This window comes from Pseudophryne corroboree, chromosome 1, assembly GCF_028390025.1.
Source record: "Pseudophryne corroboree isolate aPseCor3 chromosome 1, aPseCor3.hap2, whole genome shotgun sequence".
NCBI classification, from domain to species: domain Eukaryota; kingdom Metazoa; phylum Chordata; class Amphibia; order Anura; family Myobatrachidae; genus Pseudophryne; species Pseudophryne corroboree.
The window spans coordinates 140,477,069-140,498,178 of record NC_086444.1 but is presented as its reverse complement, the minus strand read 5'-3'; the positions used below and the strand labels follow the sequence as shown (position 1 = coordinate 140,498,178).

General features: G+C 45.4%; 1 protein-coding gene across 5 annotated transcripts in view; it reads right to left on the bottom strand.

Moving 5' to 3' along the window:
• Positions 1-233: 233 nt before the first annotated feature.
• Positions 234-21,110, bottom strand: part of SREK1 (splicing regulatory glutamic acid and lysine rich protein 1) — a 207,634-nt gene continuing 186,757 nt past the window's right edge. For 4 of the 5 annotated variants that reach the window (XM_063963311.1, XM_063963318.1, XM_063963300.1 and 1 more), the window contains exon 13: positions 234-1,026. In XM_063963311.1, coding sequence (XP_063819381.1) covers positions 892-1,026 — 135 coding nt within the window. In that variant the 3' untranslated portion in view covers positions 234-891. The remainder of the gene's footprint in view (positions 1,027-21,110) is intronic. The other variant, XM_063963325.1, reaches the window with a different exon arrangement.

Below are 21,110 nucleotides of genomic sequence, written 5' to 3'. Positions count from 1 at the left end.
GATAAAACATGCCACACTGCTGGAAGGCACTGGAGCTTTACTTGTGCTCTAATGTGATCAGTGATGAAGCATAGCTATTGTATTAAACAGCGCCCAAACATTCATGCACTCGCTTTAAAATAAAGTAAACAATGTATCTTTTTCCCGTGCAATCAAGCGTCAGAAAATAAGCAAAAAAGCCATAGGCTGCGGATCGAAAAGCCCTGGTACAAAAAATGAAAATATTAGTCCAATTAAAAATTATTCATTTAGTAGGGAGAACAAACACATTAAGAAACAAACAAAAAAATTCATAAATGTACAATTTTGTATGATAACCTACAATGTATACAACAACTGCAGAAGAAAACCAAACGTAAAACAGCATTGCAGAACATACTTTTTTTTTTTTTTTTTCAGTTTGAAAATTCTGGAGAACAGTTATTGGTCAGTTACAGTTTGTGTGTTTTGCGGAAACATAAAACAGATTAAAACAACTGTTACATCTTTCACAACAATGGTCTGGTGGTCTGTGCCCCCACCGTGTGAGCAACTACTAACTACTAGGAAATAAAATGAAAAAAATACACTTACCATTACTGGCGGCAATGACCACCAGCGAGTGTTTGCACCTTGTCTGACCGTTGTCAACAATAACACAGGTGGAAACCAATTCTATGTATTCTGGCAAGTTAGCACTTTACAAGTATATTGAGGCATGTTGAAAATGTGGATTTAATAGTACTTGCCTTGGTGATCAGTTCATATACTATCTAACACCTCAGAGAATCAATACTATTAAAAGACGCTCAGGAGTTGTGGTAAGGGCAACAAGTGATGCCCCCGTCATATTCACTGCGAAGCCAACTACAGAACACGGTTTTGGCTTTGAGTTCATAGAAGAGCATAGGCTCAGGCCACTTCTGATTTCCCTGCCGTACTGTCCTCATTCAATTTACAGTTCCCGTTGTGCCGAGAGTTTGCATGATGTGGGTCTTCTAGGCTCTCATACACGCTATCCTGATCATGCTTTATGTGATCCTTTTCCTGAATGACATAAGAGCAATTCATTAACAATCATCTTGCAAATAAATAGTGATCTATTTCACAATAGATTAGAGTACAAGAATACAAACAAGAAACACAGAATTGCAAGGAAGGGAGCGAAGAGAGGAAAGGAAACAGTTCAGACAAATCTACAGAGTACTCAGAGGAGGGTGTAGGGAGGGAGTATAGAAGGTTCAGAATGATATCTACAGTGTACTCAAAAGATCTCTGTAGGGATGGGGATTCAGAATGTTCAGTATTACAGTATATCTACAGAGCACCCAGAATATGTTGTGGAGAGGTGGATATAGAAGGCTCAGTATATGTACAGAGTAGTCAGAATATACTGTAGGGAAGGGGATATAGAAAGCTCAGTATCATGTCTACCGAGTAATCAAAATATATTGTAGGGGTGGGGGGGAGAATATAGAAGGCTTAGTATTATATCTACAGAGTACTCAAAAAACACCGCAGGGTGGGGGATGACCTTGGCCTGACCACCCTAATCCCAAACATAATGTGATATCATGCTGAGACTTATAGTTCCACACAGAAAATAGAAAATGCAGATGCACTCTCTATAGTGCTAAGTACTGCTAATCAGAATAATTATAATAAACTCTGCTATCTGGTAACAGAGCAAAATTAAGGTGCTTAGCCTAATTTTTGGACAAAATCCAACTTTGACCAACTGTAACCAGGTGCCCTTATCTAGTGGGACACTAAGGTTTAAGTCCAGGGTTTGGTGTGTGAAGCTGTAGGGTCAGAAACAGCCCACAAACATTGAAGTGGTTGTATTAAAAAGTTAACCCCAAGCCTGGAAGTGACCATAATTTCATGGCACTCCTACATACTACACATGTGGATATAATTTCTGATCCCGGATATGCTGCTACCCGGTCTAAGTTGGTGCAACAAATTGAAAATTACAAAAAGGAGTTGTTGAAATTTAAAAAATCCAAGCTACAAGTTGTACAAAATGATTATGAGGATCACCCGGTTTATCGGTGGCTCACCAGAACGGATACTTCTAAATCCAATAATAGAGCTTCGGTATGAGCTTCGGAATTCATCTAACAGCGATAGCAACTTCATTGTCGCCGACTCTGATGACGCTGTGTCTGCACACCGTCGCCCTTTAGGGGCTACAACCAGGGCCAGAGCAGAGGCTGGCCCAAGCCAACGAGGCGGGGCAGACAGAACCAGAGGATCAACAAGAGGCAACAAATAAAAAATAAAAAACACTTAATTTTTAACTTGTCTTCACGCTGTTTGACTCCCATTGAAGAATCTGTGCTAAATACGGGACTTTCGTTCGTTCCTATTAACCTTCATGATCCATTTGAGTGGCAAGCAGACATGCACCAAATTGGCAGAAAGTTGAGGTTGAGAGAATTTTTTCAGAATAACTCGAATCTCAATAGGGATCCAGCTAATAAGATCATTCGCAAGTATAGCACATCATTATTTGACCCTGTGTCTACTAATCCATCACTGAAAACTTTTGGTCGTTTAATGAATGACACTGTCAATAGATATATTGCTACTCCTGGACCTATATATCGGAACCTATCATTTGATCAAAAAAATGCACTCAAGGATCTTAGTACTGATAGGTAATTTATAATCCGTCCAGCGGATAAAGGTGGCAATATTGTATTGCAAGACAGAAATCAATACATCGAGGAATTAAGAGACAACTTTCTTGTGCTGACAGATATATCAAGTTGGACACTGACCCTACGATGCAGTTCCAAAAGGAACTTAGCGAAGTATTAGAACAGGCAGTCCAAAATAAGCTACTTGATTCGAAATAGAGAGATGCATTACTTCCGAAATACCCCATTATCCCTTGTTTGTATACGTTGCCAAAGGTTCACAAGAGCCTTGTTAACCCCCGGGACGTCCGCAGAATTCTTGGACTCTCTCTTGCAACCACATGTCATCAAACGCCATACATATCTTAAGGACACAACCACGTTCCTTAGAAAGATTATGGAATTCAATGAGCTACCTGCTGATACACTATTGTGTACTATGGACGTTTCCTCCCTCTATACCTTCATCCCACATGATGGGGGTCTAGAGGCAATGGATCGGTTCATTAGTAACTTGGATGATGAATTTGGTCTTGACAAAACATTATTTTTGAATTTATTAGAGCTTGTGTTGACTAAAAATTAATTTTTTGTTCAATGGTGCTTTTTATCTTTAGCGGCCGGCTGTGCCATGGGTAGTAGCGTGGCACTGGCATAATCCAATGTATTTATGTTCGCTCAAGAATAAAAATTGTTCTTTGATAACCCTGCTTATAATGATAACATAAGATGGTTTATTCGTTATATAGATGATTTATTCATTCTGTGGGGTGGTAGTTCAGAGGCTTTTCAAGGAATGATGAATAATATCAATTACCAGGCCCAATTAAATTTACATATGTCCTCAAGGCAGACAAAAATAAGATTTTACTCACCGGTAAATCTATTTCTCGTAGTCCGTAGTGGATGCTGGGACTCCGTAAGGACCATGGGGATTAGCGGCTCCGCAAGAGACTGGGCACAACTAAAGAAAGCTTTAGGACTACCTGGTGTGCACTGGCTCCTCCCACTAAGACCCTCCTCCAGACCTCAGTTAGGATACTGTGCACGGAAGAGCTGACACAATAAGGAAGGATTTTGAATCCCGGGTAAGACTCATACCAGCCACACCAATCACACCGTATAACTCGTGATACTATACCCAGTTAACAGTATGAAATATAACTGAGCCTCTCAACAGATGGCTCAACAATAACCCTTTAGTTAGGCAATAACTATAAACAAGTATTGCAGACACTCCGCACTTGGGATGGGCGCCCAGCATCCACTACGGACTACGAGAAATAGATTTACCGGTGAGTAAAATCTTATTTTCTCTGACGTCCTAAGTGGATGCCGGGACTCCGTAAGGACCGTGGGGATTATACCAAAGCTCCCAAACGGGCGGGAGAGTGCGGATGACTCTGCAGCACCGAATGAGCAAACTCTAGGTCCTCCTCAGCCAGGGTATCAAACTTGTAGACTCTTACAAAAATGTTTTAACCCGACCAAGTAACAGCTCGGCAAAGTTGTAAAGCCGAGACCCCTCGGGCAGCCGCCCAAGAAGAGCCCACTTTCCTCGTGGAATGGGCTTTTACAGATTTAGGGTGCGGCAGTCCAGCCGCAGAATGTGCAAGTTGAATCGTGCCACAGATCCAGCGAGCAATCGTCTGCTTAGAAGCAGGAGCACCCAGCTTGTTGGGTGCATACAGGACAAATAGCGAGTCAGTTTTCCTGACTCCAGCTGTCCTGGAAACATATACTTTTCAGGGCCCTGACTACATCCAGTAACTTGGAATCCTCCAAGTCCCAAGTAGCCGCAGGCACCACAATAGGTTGGTTCACATGAAAAACTGATACCACCTTAGGAAGGAATTGGGAACGAGTCCTCAATTCCGCCTTATCCATATAAAATACAGATAAGGGCTTTTGTATGACAAAGCCGCCAATTCTGATACACGCCTGGCCGACGCCAAGGCCCACAGAATGACCACTTTCCACGTGAGGTATTATAGTTCCACGGATTTAAGTGGCTCAACCCAATGCGACTTCAGGAAATCCAACACCACGTTGAGATCCCACAGTGCCACTGGAGGCACAAACGGGGGCTGACTATGCAGCACTCCCTTAACAAAAGTCTGAACTTCAGGCAGTGAAGCCAGTTCAATTTTGGAAGAAAATCGATAGAGCCGAAATCTGGACCTTAATGGAACCCAATTTTAGGCCCATAGTCACCTCTGACTGTAGGAAGTGCAGAAATCGACCTAGCTGAAATTTCTCCTTTGGGGCCTTCCTGGCCTCACAGTACGCAACATATTTCCGCCATATGCGGTGATAATGGTTTGCGTTCACTTCTTTCCTAGCTTTAAATAGCGTAGGGATAACTTCCTCCGGAATTCCCTTTTCCTTCAGGATCCGGCATTCAACCGCCATGCCGTCAACGCAGCCGCGGTACGTCTTAGAACAGACAGGCCCCCTGCTGCAGCAGGTCCTGTCTGAGCGGCAGAGGCCATGGGTCCTCTGAGATCATTTCTTGGAGTTCTGGTTACCAAGCTCTTCTTGACCAACCCGGAACAATGAGTATAGTTCTTACTCCTCTCCTTATTATTATTCTCATTACCCTGGGTAAGAGAGGCAGAGAAGGGAACACATACACCGACTGGTACACCCACGGTGTTACCAGAGCGTCCACAGCTATCGCCTGAGGGTCCTTGACCTGGCGCAATATCTTTGTAACTTTTAGTTGAGGCGGGACGCCATCATGTCCACCTGTGGCCTTTCCCAACGGTGTACAATCATTTGGAAGACTTCTGGATGAAGTCCCCACTCTCCCGGGTGGAGGTCGTGTCTTCTGAGAAAGTCTGCTTCTCAGTTGTCCACTCCGGGAATGAACACTGCTGACAGTGCTAACACATGATTTTCCGCCCATCGGAGAATCCTTGTGGCTTCTGCCATCGCCATCCTGCTTCTTGTGCCGCCCTGACGGTTTACATGAGCGACCGCCGTGATGTTATCTGACTGGATCAGCACCGGCCGGTGTTGAAGCAGGGGCTAGCCTGACTTAGGGCATTGTAAATGGCCCTCAGTTCCAGAATATTTATGTGTAGGGAAGTCTCCTGACTTTTCCATAGCCTTGGAAGTTCCTTCCCTGTAAGACTGCCCCCCAGCCTCGAAGGCTGGCATCCGTGGTCACCAGGACCCAGTCCTATATGCCGAATCTGCGGACCCCTAGAAGATGAGCACTATGCAGCCACCACAACAGCGACACCCTGACCCTTGGAGACAGGGTTATCCGCCGATGCATCTGAAGATGCGACCCGGACCACTTGTCCAACAGATCCCACTGGAAAATCCTTGCATGGGACCTGGCGAATGGAATTTCTTCGTAAGAAGCTACCATCTTTCCCAGGGCTCGCGTGCATTGATGCACCGACACCTGTATACGTATTAGGAGGTCTCTGTCTAGAGACAACAACTCCTTGGACTTCTCCTCCGGGAGAAACCCTTTTTATCCTGCTCTGTGTCCAGAACCATACCCAGGAACAGTAGACGCGTCGTAGGAACCAGCTGCGACTTTGGAATATTCAGAATCCAGCCGTGCTGTTGTAGCACTTCCCGAGATAGTGCTACTCCGACGAACAACTGCTCCCTGGACCTCGCCTTTATAAGGAGATCGTCCAAGTACGGGATAATTATTTCGGCCATTACCTTGGTAAATACCTTGGTGCCGGGGACAGACCAACGGCAACGTCTGGAATCGGTAATGACAATCCTGTACCACAATATTGAGGTACTCCTGGTGAAGAGGGTAAATAGGGACATGCAGGTAATCATCCTTGATGTCCAGTGATACCATGAAATTCTCCAGGCTTGCAATAATCGCCCTGAGCGATTCCATTTTGAACTTGAACCTTCGTATATAAGTGTTCAAGGCGTTCAATTTTAGAATGGGTCTCACCGAACCGTCTGGTTTCGGTACCACAACATTTTGGAATAGTAACCCCCGGCCTTGTTGAAGGAGGGGTACCTTGATTTCACCTGCTGGAAGTACAGCTTGTGAATTGCCGCCAGTACTACCTTTCTCCGAGGGCAGCAGGCAAGGCTGATGTGAGGTAACGGCGAGGGGGAGTCGCCTCGAACTCCAGCCTGTATCCCTGTGATACTATTTGCAGAACCTAGGGATCCACCTGTGGGCAAGCCCACTGGTACCTGAAGTTCCCGAGACGCGCCCCTACCGCACCTGTCTCCACCTGTGGAGCCCCAGCGTCATGCGGTAGACTCAGAGGAAGCGGGGGAAGATTTTTGATCCTGGGAACTGGCTGCTGGTGCAGCTTTTTCCTTCTTCCCTTGACTCTGTGCAGAAAGGAAGCGCCTTTGACCCGCTTGCTTTTCTGAAGCCGAAAGGACTGTACCTGAAAATACGGTGCTTTCTTAGGCTGTGAGGAAACCTGAGGTAAAAATTTTTCTTCCCAGCTGTTGCTGTGGATACGAGGTCCCAGAGACCATCCCCAAACAATTCCTCACCCTTATAAGGCAGAATCTCCATGTGCCTTTTACAGGCAGCATCACCTGTCCACTGCCGGGTTTCTAATACCCTCCTGGCAGAATGGACATTGCATTAATTCTGGATGCCAGCCGGCAAATATCCCTCTGTGCATCCTTTATATATAAGACGACGTCTTTAATATGCTCTATGTCAGCAAAATATTATCCCTGTCTTAGAGTATTAATATTATCTGACAGGGTATCAGACCACGCTGCAGCCGCACTATTTATGCTGAGGCAATTGCAGGTCTCAGTATATAACCTGAGTTTGTATATACAGACTTCAGGATCGCCTCCTGCTTTTTAACAGCAGGTTCCTTCAAGGTGGCCGTATCCTAAGACGGCAGTGCCACCTTTTTTGACAAACGTGTGAGCGCCTTATCCACCCTAAGGGATATCTCCCAACGTGACCTATCCTCTGGCGGGAAAGGGTACGCCATCAGTAACTCTTTAGAAATTACCAGTTTCTTATCGGGGGAACCCACGCTTCTTTACACACTTCATTCATTCATCTGATGGGGGAACAAAACACTGGCTGCTTTTTCTCCCCAAAAATAAAACCCCTTTTATGTGGTACTTGGGTTCATGTCAGAAAATGCGTAACACATTTTTCATTGCCGAGATCATGTAACGGATGTTCCTAGTGGATTTTGTATATGTCTCAACCTCGTCGACACTCAGACTCCGTGTCGACATCTGTGTCTGCCATCTGAGGTAACGGGCGTTTTTGTTTTTTTAGCCCCTGATGGCCTTTGAGACGCCAGGGCAGGCGCGGGCCGAGAAGCCGGCTGTCCCATAGCTGTTACGTCATCCAGCCTTTTATGTAAGGAGTTGACACTGTCCTTTGGGGAGACAGAGAGAGAGTATGCCAGCACACACCAGAGCGCTATATAATGCAGGGATTAACACTATAACTGAGTGATTTTTCCCCCAATAGCTGCTTGTATACATATATTGCGCCTAAATTTAGTGCCCCTCCTCTCTTTCTAACCCTTTGAGCCTGAAAACTACAGGGGAGAGCCTGGGGAGCTGTCTTCCAGCTGCACTGTGAAGAAAAAATGGCGCCAGTGTGCTGAGGGAGAAGCCCCGCCCCTTTTCCGGCGGACTTTCTCCCGCTTTTTCTGGAATACTGGCAGGGGTAATTTTACATCTATATAGCCTCTAGGACTATATATGATGTAGATTTGCCAGCCAAGGTGTCATATATTGCCCTCAGGGCGCCCCCCCCAGCGCCCTGCACCCATCAGTGACCGGAGTGTGAGGTGTACATGAGGAGCAATGGCGCACAGCTGCAGTGCTGTGCGCTACCTTGGTGAAGACCGAAGTCTTCTGCCGCCGATTTTCCGGACTCTTCATGCTTCTGGCTCTGTAAGGGGGACGGCGGCGCGGCTCCGGGAACGAACACCAAGGTCGGGTCCTGCGGTCGATCCCTCTGGAGCTAATGGTGTCCAGTAGCCTAAGAAGCCCAAACTACCACCTGTTAGGTAGGTTCGCTTCTTCTCCCCTTAGTCCCTCGATGCAGTGAGTCTGTTGCCAGCAGATCTCACTGTAAAATAAAAAACCTAAATATACTTTCTTTCTAGGAGCTCAGGAGAGCCCCTAGTGTGCATCCAGCTCAGCCGGGCACAAGAATCTAACAGAGGTCTGGAGGAGGGTCTTAGTGGGAGGAGCCAGTGCACACCAGGTAGTCCTAAAGCTTTCTTTAGTTGTGCCCAGTCTCCTGCGGAGCCGCTAATCCCCATGGTCCTTACAGAGTCCCAGCATCCACTTAGGACGTCAGAGAAATTGACAATTTAGATGTAACGATTTATCTGAAAGAAGGCAAGTTAGCCTCCACGGTATTTTATAAGAACATGGACCGTAACTCATTGCTTGATGCGAGTAGCCATCAGCCAATGTCATTGAAAAGGGGTCTCCCCTATTCCCAAATGCTTCGTGTAGCTCGCATCACCAGCGATCCTGCGCTGTTAGAAGATGCATTACAGACGGTTGTGAATAAATTCAAGAATAGGGGCTACAATTAGAAAGAACTAGAATTAGCTAAAAATAGGGTGATGAGACAAGATCGCTTAGCGATGCTCCAACAATTACCTGAGAGAGAACGTGAACAGAACACATTTATTTGGTCATTTAGATATTCTACAGCTAGTACTATTATACCTCGGGCCACTAAAGCTTTGTGGCCCATTGTGAAAACCGACAAATCATTGCCGTGTTTTCAACAAACACAAGTAATGATCAGTTACAAACGTGGTCGAAATTTAAACGACTATTTAGTCAAAACTGACATCACAGATTATACCTACAAGCCTGGAATTTTTGGATCAACCAAAAAACCGGGATGTTATCGATGCCCCTCTTGTACTACTTGCTCATTTTTGATCACTGGATCGCATTATGAATACCCAGTGACTAAAAAGAAATTTGATATCCGCCATGTCCTGAACCACTAAATTTATCATATATTATATTATTTGCCCCTGTCAGATTTTATATGTGGGACTTACAAGTCGCACTTTACGAGAATGGATGGCACGTCACCGTTCAAATATCAGCCAAGCCCTAGCTGGGAACCTGAATGAACAACCTGTGTCCAGGCATTTATGCTCTCAATCACATGCATTGTCTGATCTCGGTATCAAATTATTGACCATGTCCCTCCAATGTGTAGAGGGGGCGATAGGGTTTTAGCATTACATAGACTAGAAGCTAGATGGATAATGAAACTGAATACCCTGCAACCTTTGGGTTTCAATTAAAAAATTTATTGGAATGCTCTACAGTACAAATAAATGTACAATAGCGTATAACTAAGGGGCTTAGATAGTAATCCTGATGGGGTGTTGTCTATCAGTATGGTTACATTTCACTGTGATGGTGAATGGTACTGTTAATTAGCATAGTTGAATGTTACTGTAATGATGCCTTACAGTAGCTCCCATTCTCTCTGTGCCGGATAGTTTTTTCTGTGCGTAGTTTATATTTAGATTTATACACATTCCATTTTTGCCATTCCAGCATTATTCCATGATTGTTGTAGTATTTATGTATAGGCAACATGTGGTGCTGTTACGCAGTGATGTTTACACTGCATAACATTAAGGTACCACACTGTGTGTGTGTGTGTGTGTGTGTGTGTGTGTGTGTGTGTGTGCTGGTTCAGGCGGCACTCATAGGAATTTTTAAAAGAAAAAATGCTAAGACTGTATAGTCAGCGTTTCAATTTAGTAAATTTTCGTCCTGACGAAAATTTACTAAATTGAAACGTTGACTATACAGTCTTAGCATTTTTTATTTTACAAATTCCTATGAGTGCCGCCTGAACCAGCTGCATATATATATATATATATATATATATATATATGTATGAAGCAGGGATAGCCTGGCACTCCTCCTGATGTCACTGTGCCCGGTGCCCTCAGTAAGTAGTTATGGCTAGGTAGAGAAAAGAGACTGCGGCACTCCGGGTCTTGTAGAAAGTCAAATTGTATTCAAAAAAATCACAACATAGAACACCAACGTTTCGGGGTGTCTAGCCCCTTTGTCAAGATGTGAGAGTGTGTAAGTGTAAAGAGAAACTTACCTAAATAGTGACAGAGCCCGCCAAACCTGAAGAGAAAAGCCGCCGGCGGTCCCGACGTGTGCGCTGTGCGGCGCCGTGCGAGCGCATCCAGAGAGTGTCTGTGCCGATCCGTTGCATAGCAACGGGTGAAGCGCTGGAGTGCTGGGGACTGTGCGGCTGCGTGAAACAGAGGAAGAGAGGTGATACTGAAAGAACACCGCTGGGCTGTCAGCTGGCCTGTATAAATAGCGGCATATGTAAAGAATATAGACAGCAACATGATACATTAAAGATAAAGACACACGATCCGTGGGGGGAAGAATGCAAAGCGCAGCTATGCTGGCACAGGGGGGATTAACCCTGGAAGGGTTAGACCCATAGGTTGGAGATTGCTAGTAACAAACAGCTGGAAACCCTGTACATGGGATCCAGTGATGGATCAGAGTCAAGGATGCTCGTACTGCAAAAATTGTGTGTCTTTATCTTTAATGTATCATGTTGCTGTCTATATTCTTTACATATGCCGCTATTTATACAGGCCTCGTCTGCCTGCCCCTCCTCGTGGGCTTACTTTTCGGCCATTCACCACTGCCCTGGTGCGTACGCCTAAAGGGCCACTCTGTTGCCCATCTCTTCCTGCGCTGGCCTGCGGTTCATCAGTATCACTGGCAGACGTGCTCAAGAAGCGTACAGTGTGCCTCCTCCTAAAGGACCCTCTTGGGCCTTGCTGTTGTTTCTGAGCATTGGCTCCCAACCACGCATACACCTTGTGTTGGGAGTAATCTTGCTGGACCCGTATCAGTTTGTCCTTTTTGTATTTGATCAATTCTCTTTGATACTGCTCCAGTTGTTGCTTCAATTTCTCCATCCATTTGGTAGTGGTGTCTGCCTCCAACGTGGATAGATGTTCAGTTTCAACTACTGATGACAATACTGCACCAAACATATTGAAAAGGATCAAACCCAAGTCCAGTTTTGATCCGATTTCCCTTAATCCTTCCATTAAGACTTTTCACAGGATAGTTGAGGGGTCTCTTACAGAATACCGGGGCAAGACTTACCCCAATCTATCAAAAGGTGAACATCAGGCGTTAAGGGACTTACAGGCCAGAGAAGATGTGGTTATCCGTGGAGCGGACAAAGGAGGGGCCATCGTGGTGATGGACAAAGACAAGTACTTGGATGAATGTACAAGACTGTTGAGTGACACTCTGACTTACGCCAGGTTACAGAGGGATCCAACAACAGTTCCAGAAGGAACTTGATAATATACTGACAGAGGCGACCCGAGAAGGCATCATTTCTATGGCTGAAAATCGAGCCTTGTCCAAACCCCATCCAGTTGTACCACTATTTTACGTCATCCCAAAGATACACAAGGATGAGCATAACCCCCCTGGCAGACCTATCATCTCAGCCAGGGGGTCGTTATGTGAATCAATATCCATCTATTTAGACTCGTTCCTACAGCCCTGTATTCAGAAGACCCAGCACCTCAAGGACCCTTCAGCCCTCCTGAGGATAGTTGAGGGTTTGAAGACAGTACCAGAGGGGACGATACTAGCCACCATCGATGTGTCTAGTCTTTACACGTGTATTCCCCACGATATGGGAATACAAGCGGTGAAGATGCTTATAACTAACAATGCGTTGTATAAAGGGCCAGACATAGATTTCTTTCTAAGGTTGTTACAGTTTACGTTGACACATAATTATTTCATTCATGATAATCATTTCAACATCCAACTGACGGGTTGCGCGATGGGGTCATGTGTGGCCCCATCGTTTGCTAACTCATTCATGTGGGGTGTAGACAGGGATCTGTTTTTGAGTCATCCATCCATCATGCAGCATCTGGTCCTATATACACGTTATATAGATGACCTACTGGTCTTCTGGTCAGGTCCACAGTCAGGCCTTGAGGAAACCATCAGAATACGCAATGAGTCATCCAGTCCGGTGAAGCTCACCATGACAATGGATGAGCATAAAGTTGATTTTCTAGATGTGCACATATCTATAGTTGACACCAAGATCACTACATCGTTATATACAGGTTGAGTATCCCTTATCCAAAATGCTTGGGACCAGAGGTATTTTGGATATCGGATTTTTCTGTATTTTGGAATAATTGCATACCATAATGAGATATCATGGTGATGGGACCTAAGTCTAAGCACAGAATGCATTTATGTTTCATATACACCTTATACACACAGCCTGAAGGTCATTTTAGCCAATATATTTTATAACTTTGTGCATTAAACAAAGTGTGTGTACATTCACACAATTCATTTATGTTTCATATACACCTTATACACACAGCCTGAAGGTAATTTAATACAATATTTTTAATAACTTTGTGTATTAAACAAAGTTTGTGTACATTGAGTCATCAAAAAACAAAGGTTTCACTATCTCACTCTCACTCAAAAAAGTCCGTATTTCGGAATATTCCGTATTTCGGAATATTTGGATATGGGATAACTCAATCTGTACTAAGAACACGGACCGAAACACTATGTTAAGATTTGACAGTTTTCACCCCAGAGCCACGATCAATGGGCTACCATATTCACAAATGCTCAGGGTCTGCAGAATCAACAGCGCCTTAGATGTCCGGGATCAGCAATTAGATGAGATGATCCTTAAATTTAAAGATCTGGGTTACCCCAATGGCCTGCTACAACAGGCTCGTGATAAGACCACGAGAATACCCAGAGGTGAACTCCTGAAGATCCAGGAGACTAAAGAAAAAGGGAAAAGATTTCCCTGGGTAAACCAGTACAACACTGCCAGTAGGCACACGGGTCAAAAAAAGCTAAAGAGCTATGGCCCATCAAGACGGATCCTGAGTTATGGATGCTCAAAGATACAAAATTCATGCCTAGCTACACACGTAGCAGAAATATTAGAAGCATGGTTGTCAAGACTGATGTCTCGACAAAAAAGGCAGCTGAAAGAAGTTTTTTGGGGTCCAGGAAAGGTTGTTACAGGTGCGGATGCACCACCTGCAACTTTCTAGTACCAGGGGATTCTTTTAAGCATCCATATACAGGCAAAAAAAATTATCTCAAAGCTGCCTATACCTGCAATTCTAAATTTGTGGTGTACTTATTATCATGTCCATGTGGCCAACATTATGTTGGCAAGACGGAGTGCACATTTAAGGTTAGGATGACCCATCACAGATCTTCTATCAGGGCAGCCATACAGACAGTCACAAGTGAACAACCAGTAGCGAAGCACTTTGCTCTGGCCAAACACCCCCTAGTATCGTTAAGATACCGTATTATAGACCAGGTACCATTTTCCATCAGAGGGGGAGACAGAGCTAGACGACTCCTACAATTAGAAACTAGATGGATCCTAACTCTGGATACCCTGAGTCCAAGAGGGCTCAATGAGTCCCTTGGCATGGGTAACTTTTTATTAAGGTCCATCTTTCACGGAAGTCTAGTACAGTATATATATTTGTTCTGGAGTCCAATTACATAACACAGCATATCACATTATGGTCATGATAATATGCCCTGAAAGATTATGCCATCTGTGATAGGCTATAACTGTGGAATGCACACCTTGAAGTTAAGCCATCATGTTTATCAATCATTATATTAGATAGGCAAAATAGTCATAGACTTTGCTGTACCCAAACGAGTAAGTTTACCGATACATTAGTTTTAAATTAGGTTAACTGCCAGGTACAGATTAAGTAGGTCTTATTGTAAGATATATGTCAACTATATTGGCTCTACATTCCATCAACATCGGCTATTTTTTATTTATTTTTCATTTTTTATTGTAATAGGTTATTTACACACTGTTAGGATGTTTTTTTCATTTAACTTAATAGCTTGATTCAGCATAGATATATATGTTTCAGTATAAGCTTAAGCACTTTACACTCTTTTAATGTATCAAATAATGAACAGGATGTCCGTTATTTGTCCTATGTGCATGTTTTTTATTATGTCTTATTTTTTTTTATTATGTCTTGTTTGTTTTGTTGACAGCGCTCACCATAGTAACGCATCATCCCGCCCCTGCATGACGGCTCTGAGAGCTCGCGTCGGGTCACATGACCTGGTCCTGGGACAGGAAGCGCTGAGTCCGGAAGTCGGCAGCGGCGTGGAGTGGGCGGCTGGATGCGCGCTTGGTAAGTCATTTAAAGTTTGTTCTTTTGCACTTTGTGAGTGTATCCTGAAGACGGGGGCCAGCACCCCCGAAACGTTGATTAAACTGCACTGATTTTTTCGCCTCTTTGAACAAGTCTCCAGAGTGCCGCCATTGTTCTTCTATTTTATATATATATATATATATATATATATATAGAAGAAGGCAGGGGTCCGGCACAGCCACTTGTAAATAGTATAACATTGGGTGCCCTCACAGAAATAAGCAGAGAGGACGAGCGGTGCGGCACTCCAATGATTGACACAGAGACTAAGGTATAAAAATGCATTTATACCTTAGTCTCTGTGTCAATCATTGGAGTGCCGCACCGCTCGTCCTCTCTCTCTCTATATATATATATATATATATATATATATATATATATATTTATAGATATATAAAAAAACAACAACACAATCATTTCAGCAACTGTAGTTTTTAGAAAGCGAGCGTCCTAAGAGCTAATATTTTATTGTTCCTTTACGATACTATCAAGATGAGCTATGGTTGACCTACCTATACATTAAGAAGACAGGTTATAGTCATTAGATGGCATTTAATTGAATGTATCACCCATTTCTATTTAAACTGCTATAGTTCCTCTATATATATACAAATACAATACTGTGCAAGCATTTTAGGCATATGTGGAAAAAAATTCTGCAAAATAAGAATGCTTTCAAAAATAGAAGTGTTAATAGTTTGCATTTTGTTAATTGATAAAAAATAAATTGAAAAAACAGAAGAGAAATCTAAAAAACTGGATTTTGATACTTACCGGTAAAATCCATTTCTCAGATTCCACAGGGGACACTGGAAGGTCATTACGGTGGGGTATAGATGGTGGACAAGTGGAGCCGGCACTTTAAATTCTTTAAATAGTGACTGGCTCCTCCCCTCTATGCCTCCCCTACAGACCAGTTTCGAAAACTGAGCCTGAGAGGAGACGGCTCGATACAACACGACAGAGGAGGAGGAGAAAGAACGAGAACAGTATAATATAAATATTAAACAAACAAGAACAACTGTCATCTGTCAACATTAATGTAAATAATCGTGAAGAAAATTCTCCCGCACTGGAGAAACTAAACCCAGTGCTGGGAGGGCATCCAGTATCCCCCGTGGAATCAGAGAAATGGATTTACCGGTAAGTACCAAAATACCGTTTTCTCCTTCATCCACTAGGGGACACTGGAAGGTCATTACGGTGGGGACGCCCCAGAGCTCCCATTACAGGCGGGAAAGCACTGAGAGTCCTGTAAAACAGCTTGGCCAAATAAGCAGCCGAAGCCACAAAAGTATCAAACTTGTAGAACTTGATAAACGTATGTTTCCCCGACCGTGTTGCCGCTCTACACAACTACGTCAAGGAAACTCCTCTAGTAACCGCCCAGGAAAAACCCACTGACCTAGTGGAATGGGCGGAGACCAAAGTAGGCGGAGGTAGCAATGCTGCTAGATACGCCAGTCGAATAGTGAATCTGATCCAACGTGCTGTCTGTTTTGAGGCCGGCCATCCAGGCTTGGCGGCATCATAGAGCACAAAAAAAGCATCTGTCTTGCGCAAAGTAGCGGTTCTCTCTACATAAATCCGCAGGGCCCGAACAACGTCCAGGGATCTTGAAGAGTACTGGAACCACAATAGGCTGATTAATATGAAAGGCTGAAACAACCTTAGGTAAAAAAAGATCTATGAGTGCGAAGTTCCGCTCTGTACGCATGGAGGATCAAATACGGAGCACGGCACGAGAGAGCTCCCAACTCAGAGACCCTCCGAGCCGAGAACAGTTCCAACAGTAACACCACCTTCCAGGTAAGGAATTTTAGCTCCACCTATTCCAGAGGCTCAAGTAGGGATGATTGCAAAAATGAAAGAACCGTATCCAGATCCCAGGGAGCTGTGGGAGGAACGAACGGTGGCTTAAGGCGGATAACCCCCTGAAGAAAAGTCTGTACCGCAGGCAGTAAGGCCAATTTTCTTTTGAAAAAAAATTGACAGGGCGGAAATTTGAACCTTTAGCGACCCTAGGCTCAAACTCGCCGAGAAGCCAGCCTGGAGGAAAAGGAGAACTCTGGCCAACCTAAAGTAAGTAGGTGAGAAATGACGCTGTTCACACCATGAGATGTATGACCTTCAAATGCGGTGAGTGTGTCTAGAAGTGTCCTCCTTTCAAGCACTCATCATAGTAGGAATCACTGGTGTTGGGATGCCGTTTTGTCTTAAAAGTTCCCTCTCAACAACCACGCCGTCAAATGTAGTCACTGTAAGTCCGGATAAACAAAAGGACCTTGTGACAGCAAATCCCGTCTCAGAGGTACCGGCCACGGGTCGTCTATGAGTAACTGAAGGAGATCACTGTACCAAGTTCTTCGAGGCCAGTCTGGAGCCACGAGTAGAACTCTGATGGTTTCCCGTTTGATTCTCTTGAGTAGAGGTGGCAATAGGGGAAATGGCGGTAACAGGTACACAAATTGGAAAGTCCAAGGGATCGTCAATGCGTCGACCACCTGCTACTCTGGTGCGAGAGCAATACTGAGGAAGTTTGTGGTTCCTTCTGGATGCCATGAGATCGATCTGCGGGAGTCCCCATCGACGAACCAGTTGCTAAAAAACCTGCGGATTTAGTTCCCATTCGCCAGGATGCATATCCTGACAACTTAGGGAAATCGGCCTCCCAGTTCTCCACTCCTGGTATGAACACCGCCGATATTGCTACTGAATACCTCTCGGCCCATAAGAGGGTCTTGGTGACCTTCCTCCTAGCAGTTCTGCTGCGGGTTCCCGCTTGGCGATTTTAGTATGCCACAGCCGTGGCATTGTCTGGCTGTACGCATACTGCTCGTCCTTGTAGGAGATAAGTGGCCAATAGAAGAGCATTGTAGACAGATCGAATTTCCAGAATATTGATAGGTAGAGTCTGTTCTTGGAATGTCCAAAGTCCCTGGAATTGGCAATCCAGAGTTACTGGTCCCCAGCCGGAGGCTGGAATCCGTTGTGAGAAGGACCCAATCCAGGAGAGCAAGGTCCCTGCCCTTTGACAGATTCACTGTCTTCAGCCACCAAAGCAATGACAGACAAGTTCTGGGGCTTAGCTGAACCTTTTGATGCATAAAAAGATGCGAACCGGCCCATTTGGAAAGGAGATCTAGTTGAAATGGTCTGGAGTGGTACTTCCCATACTGTGCAGCTTCGAACGCTGCTACCCTCTTCCCCAGAAGATGAATGAAAAGATGAATCGAAACTCTGCGATGTTGTAAGACCAACCGAACTAACTCCTGAATGGATTGAATCTTGTCCCGAGGGAGAAAACGAGTTTTATGGTAAGAACTTACCTTTGTTAAAACTCTTTCTGCAAGGTACAATGGGCTCCACAAGGAATAGACATAGGGGTGTAGAGTAGGATCTTGATCCGAGGCACCAACAGGCTGAAAAGCTTTGACTATTCCCAGAATGCATAGCGCCGCCTCCTCTATAACCCCACCTCCATGCACAGGAGATCAGTTTTTTGTTAACCAGCCCAATGCAGTAGCAGGAAAAGAGACGACAATGGTTAGTAACCCCATACATCACACTCTCACTACAGGAGAAGTGTCAGCGGCTAATGCTATACCAACCCAAAGAAGCTAAGTGCGTCAGGGTGGGCGCCTTGTGGAGCCCAGTGTACCTCGCAGAAAGAGTTAACAAAGGTAAGTTCTTACCATAAAACTCGTTTTCTGCTGCGGGGTACACTGGTCTCCACAAGGAATAGACATAGGGGATGTCTTAAAGCAGTTCCATATGGGAGGGGACGCACTGTAGCGGGCACAAGTACCCTGAGTCCAAAGGAAGCATCCTGGGAAGCGGCAGTATCGAAGGCATAGAACTTTATGAACGTGTTCACAGAGGACCACGTAGCCGCCTTGCACTATTGTTCAAGGGTCGTACCACGGCGGGCCGCCCAAGAAGGGCTAACAGACCGAGTTGAATGGGCCGTAATGTGAGCAGCAGCTGACAGACCAGCCCTCACATAAGCATGTGCAATTACCATCCTAATCCATCTAGCCAAAGTTTGCTTGTGAGCAGGCCAGCCCCGTTAGTGAAATCCAAACAGCACAAAGAGAGAATCAGATTTCCGAATAGAAGCAGTTCTCTTCACATAGAGAGCCCGTACCACATCCAAACACCGCTCTTTGGGAGACAGATCAGGAGAAAAAAAGTGCCGGAACCACAATCTCCTGGTTAAGGTGGAACGAAGAAACCACCTTAGGTAAATATCCGGGACGAGTCCTAAGAACCGCCCGGTCACGGTGAAATATCAGATATGGGGAACTACAGGACAAGGCACCCAAATCCGATACTCTTCTAGCTGAAGCAATAGCCAGCAGAAACACCACCTTAAGGGAAAGCCACTTAAGGTCAGCTGAACCAAGAGGTTCAAACGGAGACTCTTGTAACGCCTCCAAAACCACCGACAAGTCCCAAGGAGCCACAGGCGGGACATAGGGAGGTTGGATACGCAACACGCCCCGAGTAAAGGTATGCACATCAGGTAAGGTCGCAAGTTTTCTCTGAAACCACACCGACAAGGCAGATATTTGAACCTTGAGGGAGGCCAGACGCAGGCCTAAGTCCAGGCCCTGCTGAAGAAAAGCCAACAACTTAGTTATACTAAACTTAGAAGCGTCATAATCATTAGATGCGCACCAAACAAAGGAAGAATGCCAGACCCTATAGTAAATCCGGGCCCGCAACATAGTTTGAATGACCGCCTCAGAAAACCCTTTAGCCCTTAAGACGAAAGCTTCAAGAGCCACGCCGTCAAAGACAGCCGGGCTAGGTCCTGGTAGACACAGGGGCCCTGAACGAGGAGGTCTGGACATTGTGGAAGTAGAATTGGACGCTCTGACGATAGGCCTTGCAGGTCTGAGAACCAGTGCGTCTGGGCCACGCTGGAGCTATGAGAAGCAGATTTCCTTTTTCTTGCTTGAAATTCCGAATTACCCTGGGCAGAAGTGACACCGGAGGGAACACGTACGGCAGCCGAAACCTCCACCTCCAGCGCATCCACGAATGCTGCTTGGGGATCCCTTGTCCTTGCTCCGAAGACCGGAAACTTGTGATAGTGTTGAGACGCCATCAGATCTACGTCTGGAAGGCCCCACCTTTCCACTAGGAGTTGAAACACTTCTGGATGGAGGCCCCACACGCCGGCATGTACATCCTGACGACTGAGAAAGTCCGCTTCCCAATTCAGGACTCCCGGAATGAATATTGCCGATATGGCTGGTAGATGGCGTTCCGCCCAATGTAGAATCCATGAGACTTCCTTTCTTGCCAAACGGCTTCGAGTGCCGCCTTGATGATTTATGTAAGCCACTGTGGTGGCGTTGTCCGACTGTACTTGAACAGGACCGTTCTGAATTAAATGCTGGGCCAGGTTCAATGCATTGAAGACTGCCCGCAACTCCAGAATGTTGATTGAGAGGAGGGACTCCTCCTTGATCCACCGACCCTGAAGGGAGTGTTGCTCCAGCACCGCGCCCCAACCTCTGAGACTGGCATCTGTCGTCAACAGGACCCAGTCGGATATCCAGAAGGGACGGCCCCTGCACAATCATTGGTCCTGGAGCCACCAGAGCAGCGACAGACGGACCTCCGGAGTCAATGAGATCATGTGAGACCTGATCCGGTGAGGCAGGCCGTCCCACTTGGCCAGAATAAGCCTCTGGAGGGGGCTAGAATGGAATTGAGCATACTCCACCATGACGAATGCTCTGACCATGAGGCCCAGCACCTACCGAATGTATCGACACTTGCGGACGAGAAAGGAAGCAACGAATCCTGTCCTGAAGCTTCAGGGCTTTCTCCTGAGACAAGAACAACCTCTGGTTGTGAGTGTCCAATAGCGCTCCCAGGTGCACCATGCTCTGAGCTGGGACCAGGGAGGATTTCTTCCAGTTGATGAGCCACCCGTGGGCTTGTAGAAACCGGACCGTCATATCCAGATGACGTAGGAGAAGTTCTGGGGAATTTGCCAGGATTAACAAGTCGTCCAGATACGGCAGTATCCTGACCCCTTGACGGCGGAGTACCACCGTCATCACCGCCATGACCTTGGTGAAGACTCGCGGAGCCGTAGTTAAACCAAAAGGTAACGCCCGAAACTGGTAATGGAGGTTGCCAATCGCAAACCTCGGGTATTGCTGATGTGACGCTGCTATAGGAATATGCAGGTAAGCATCCT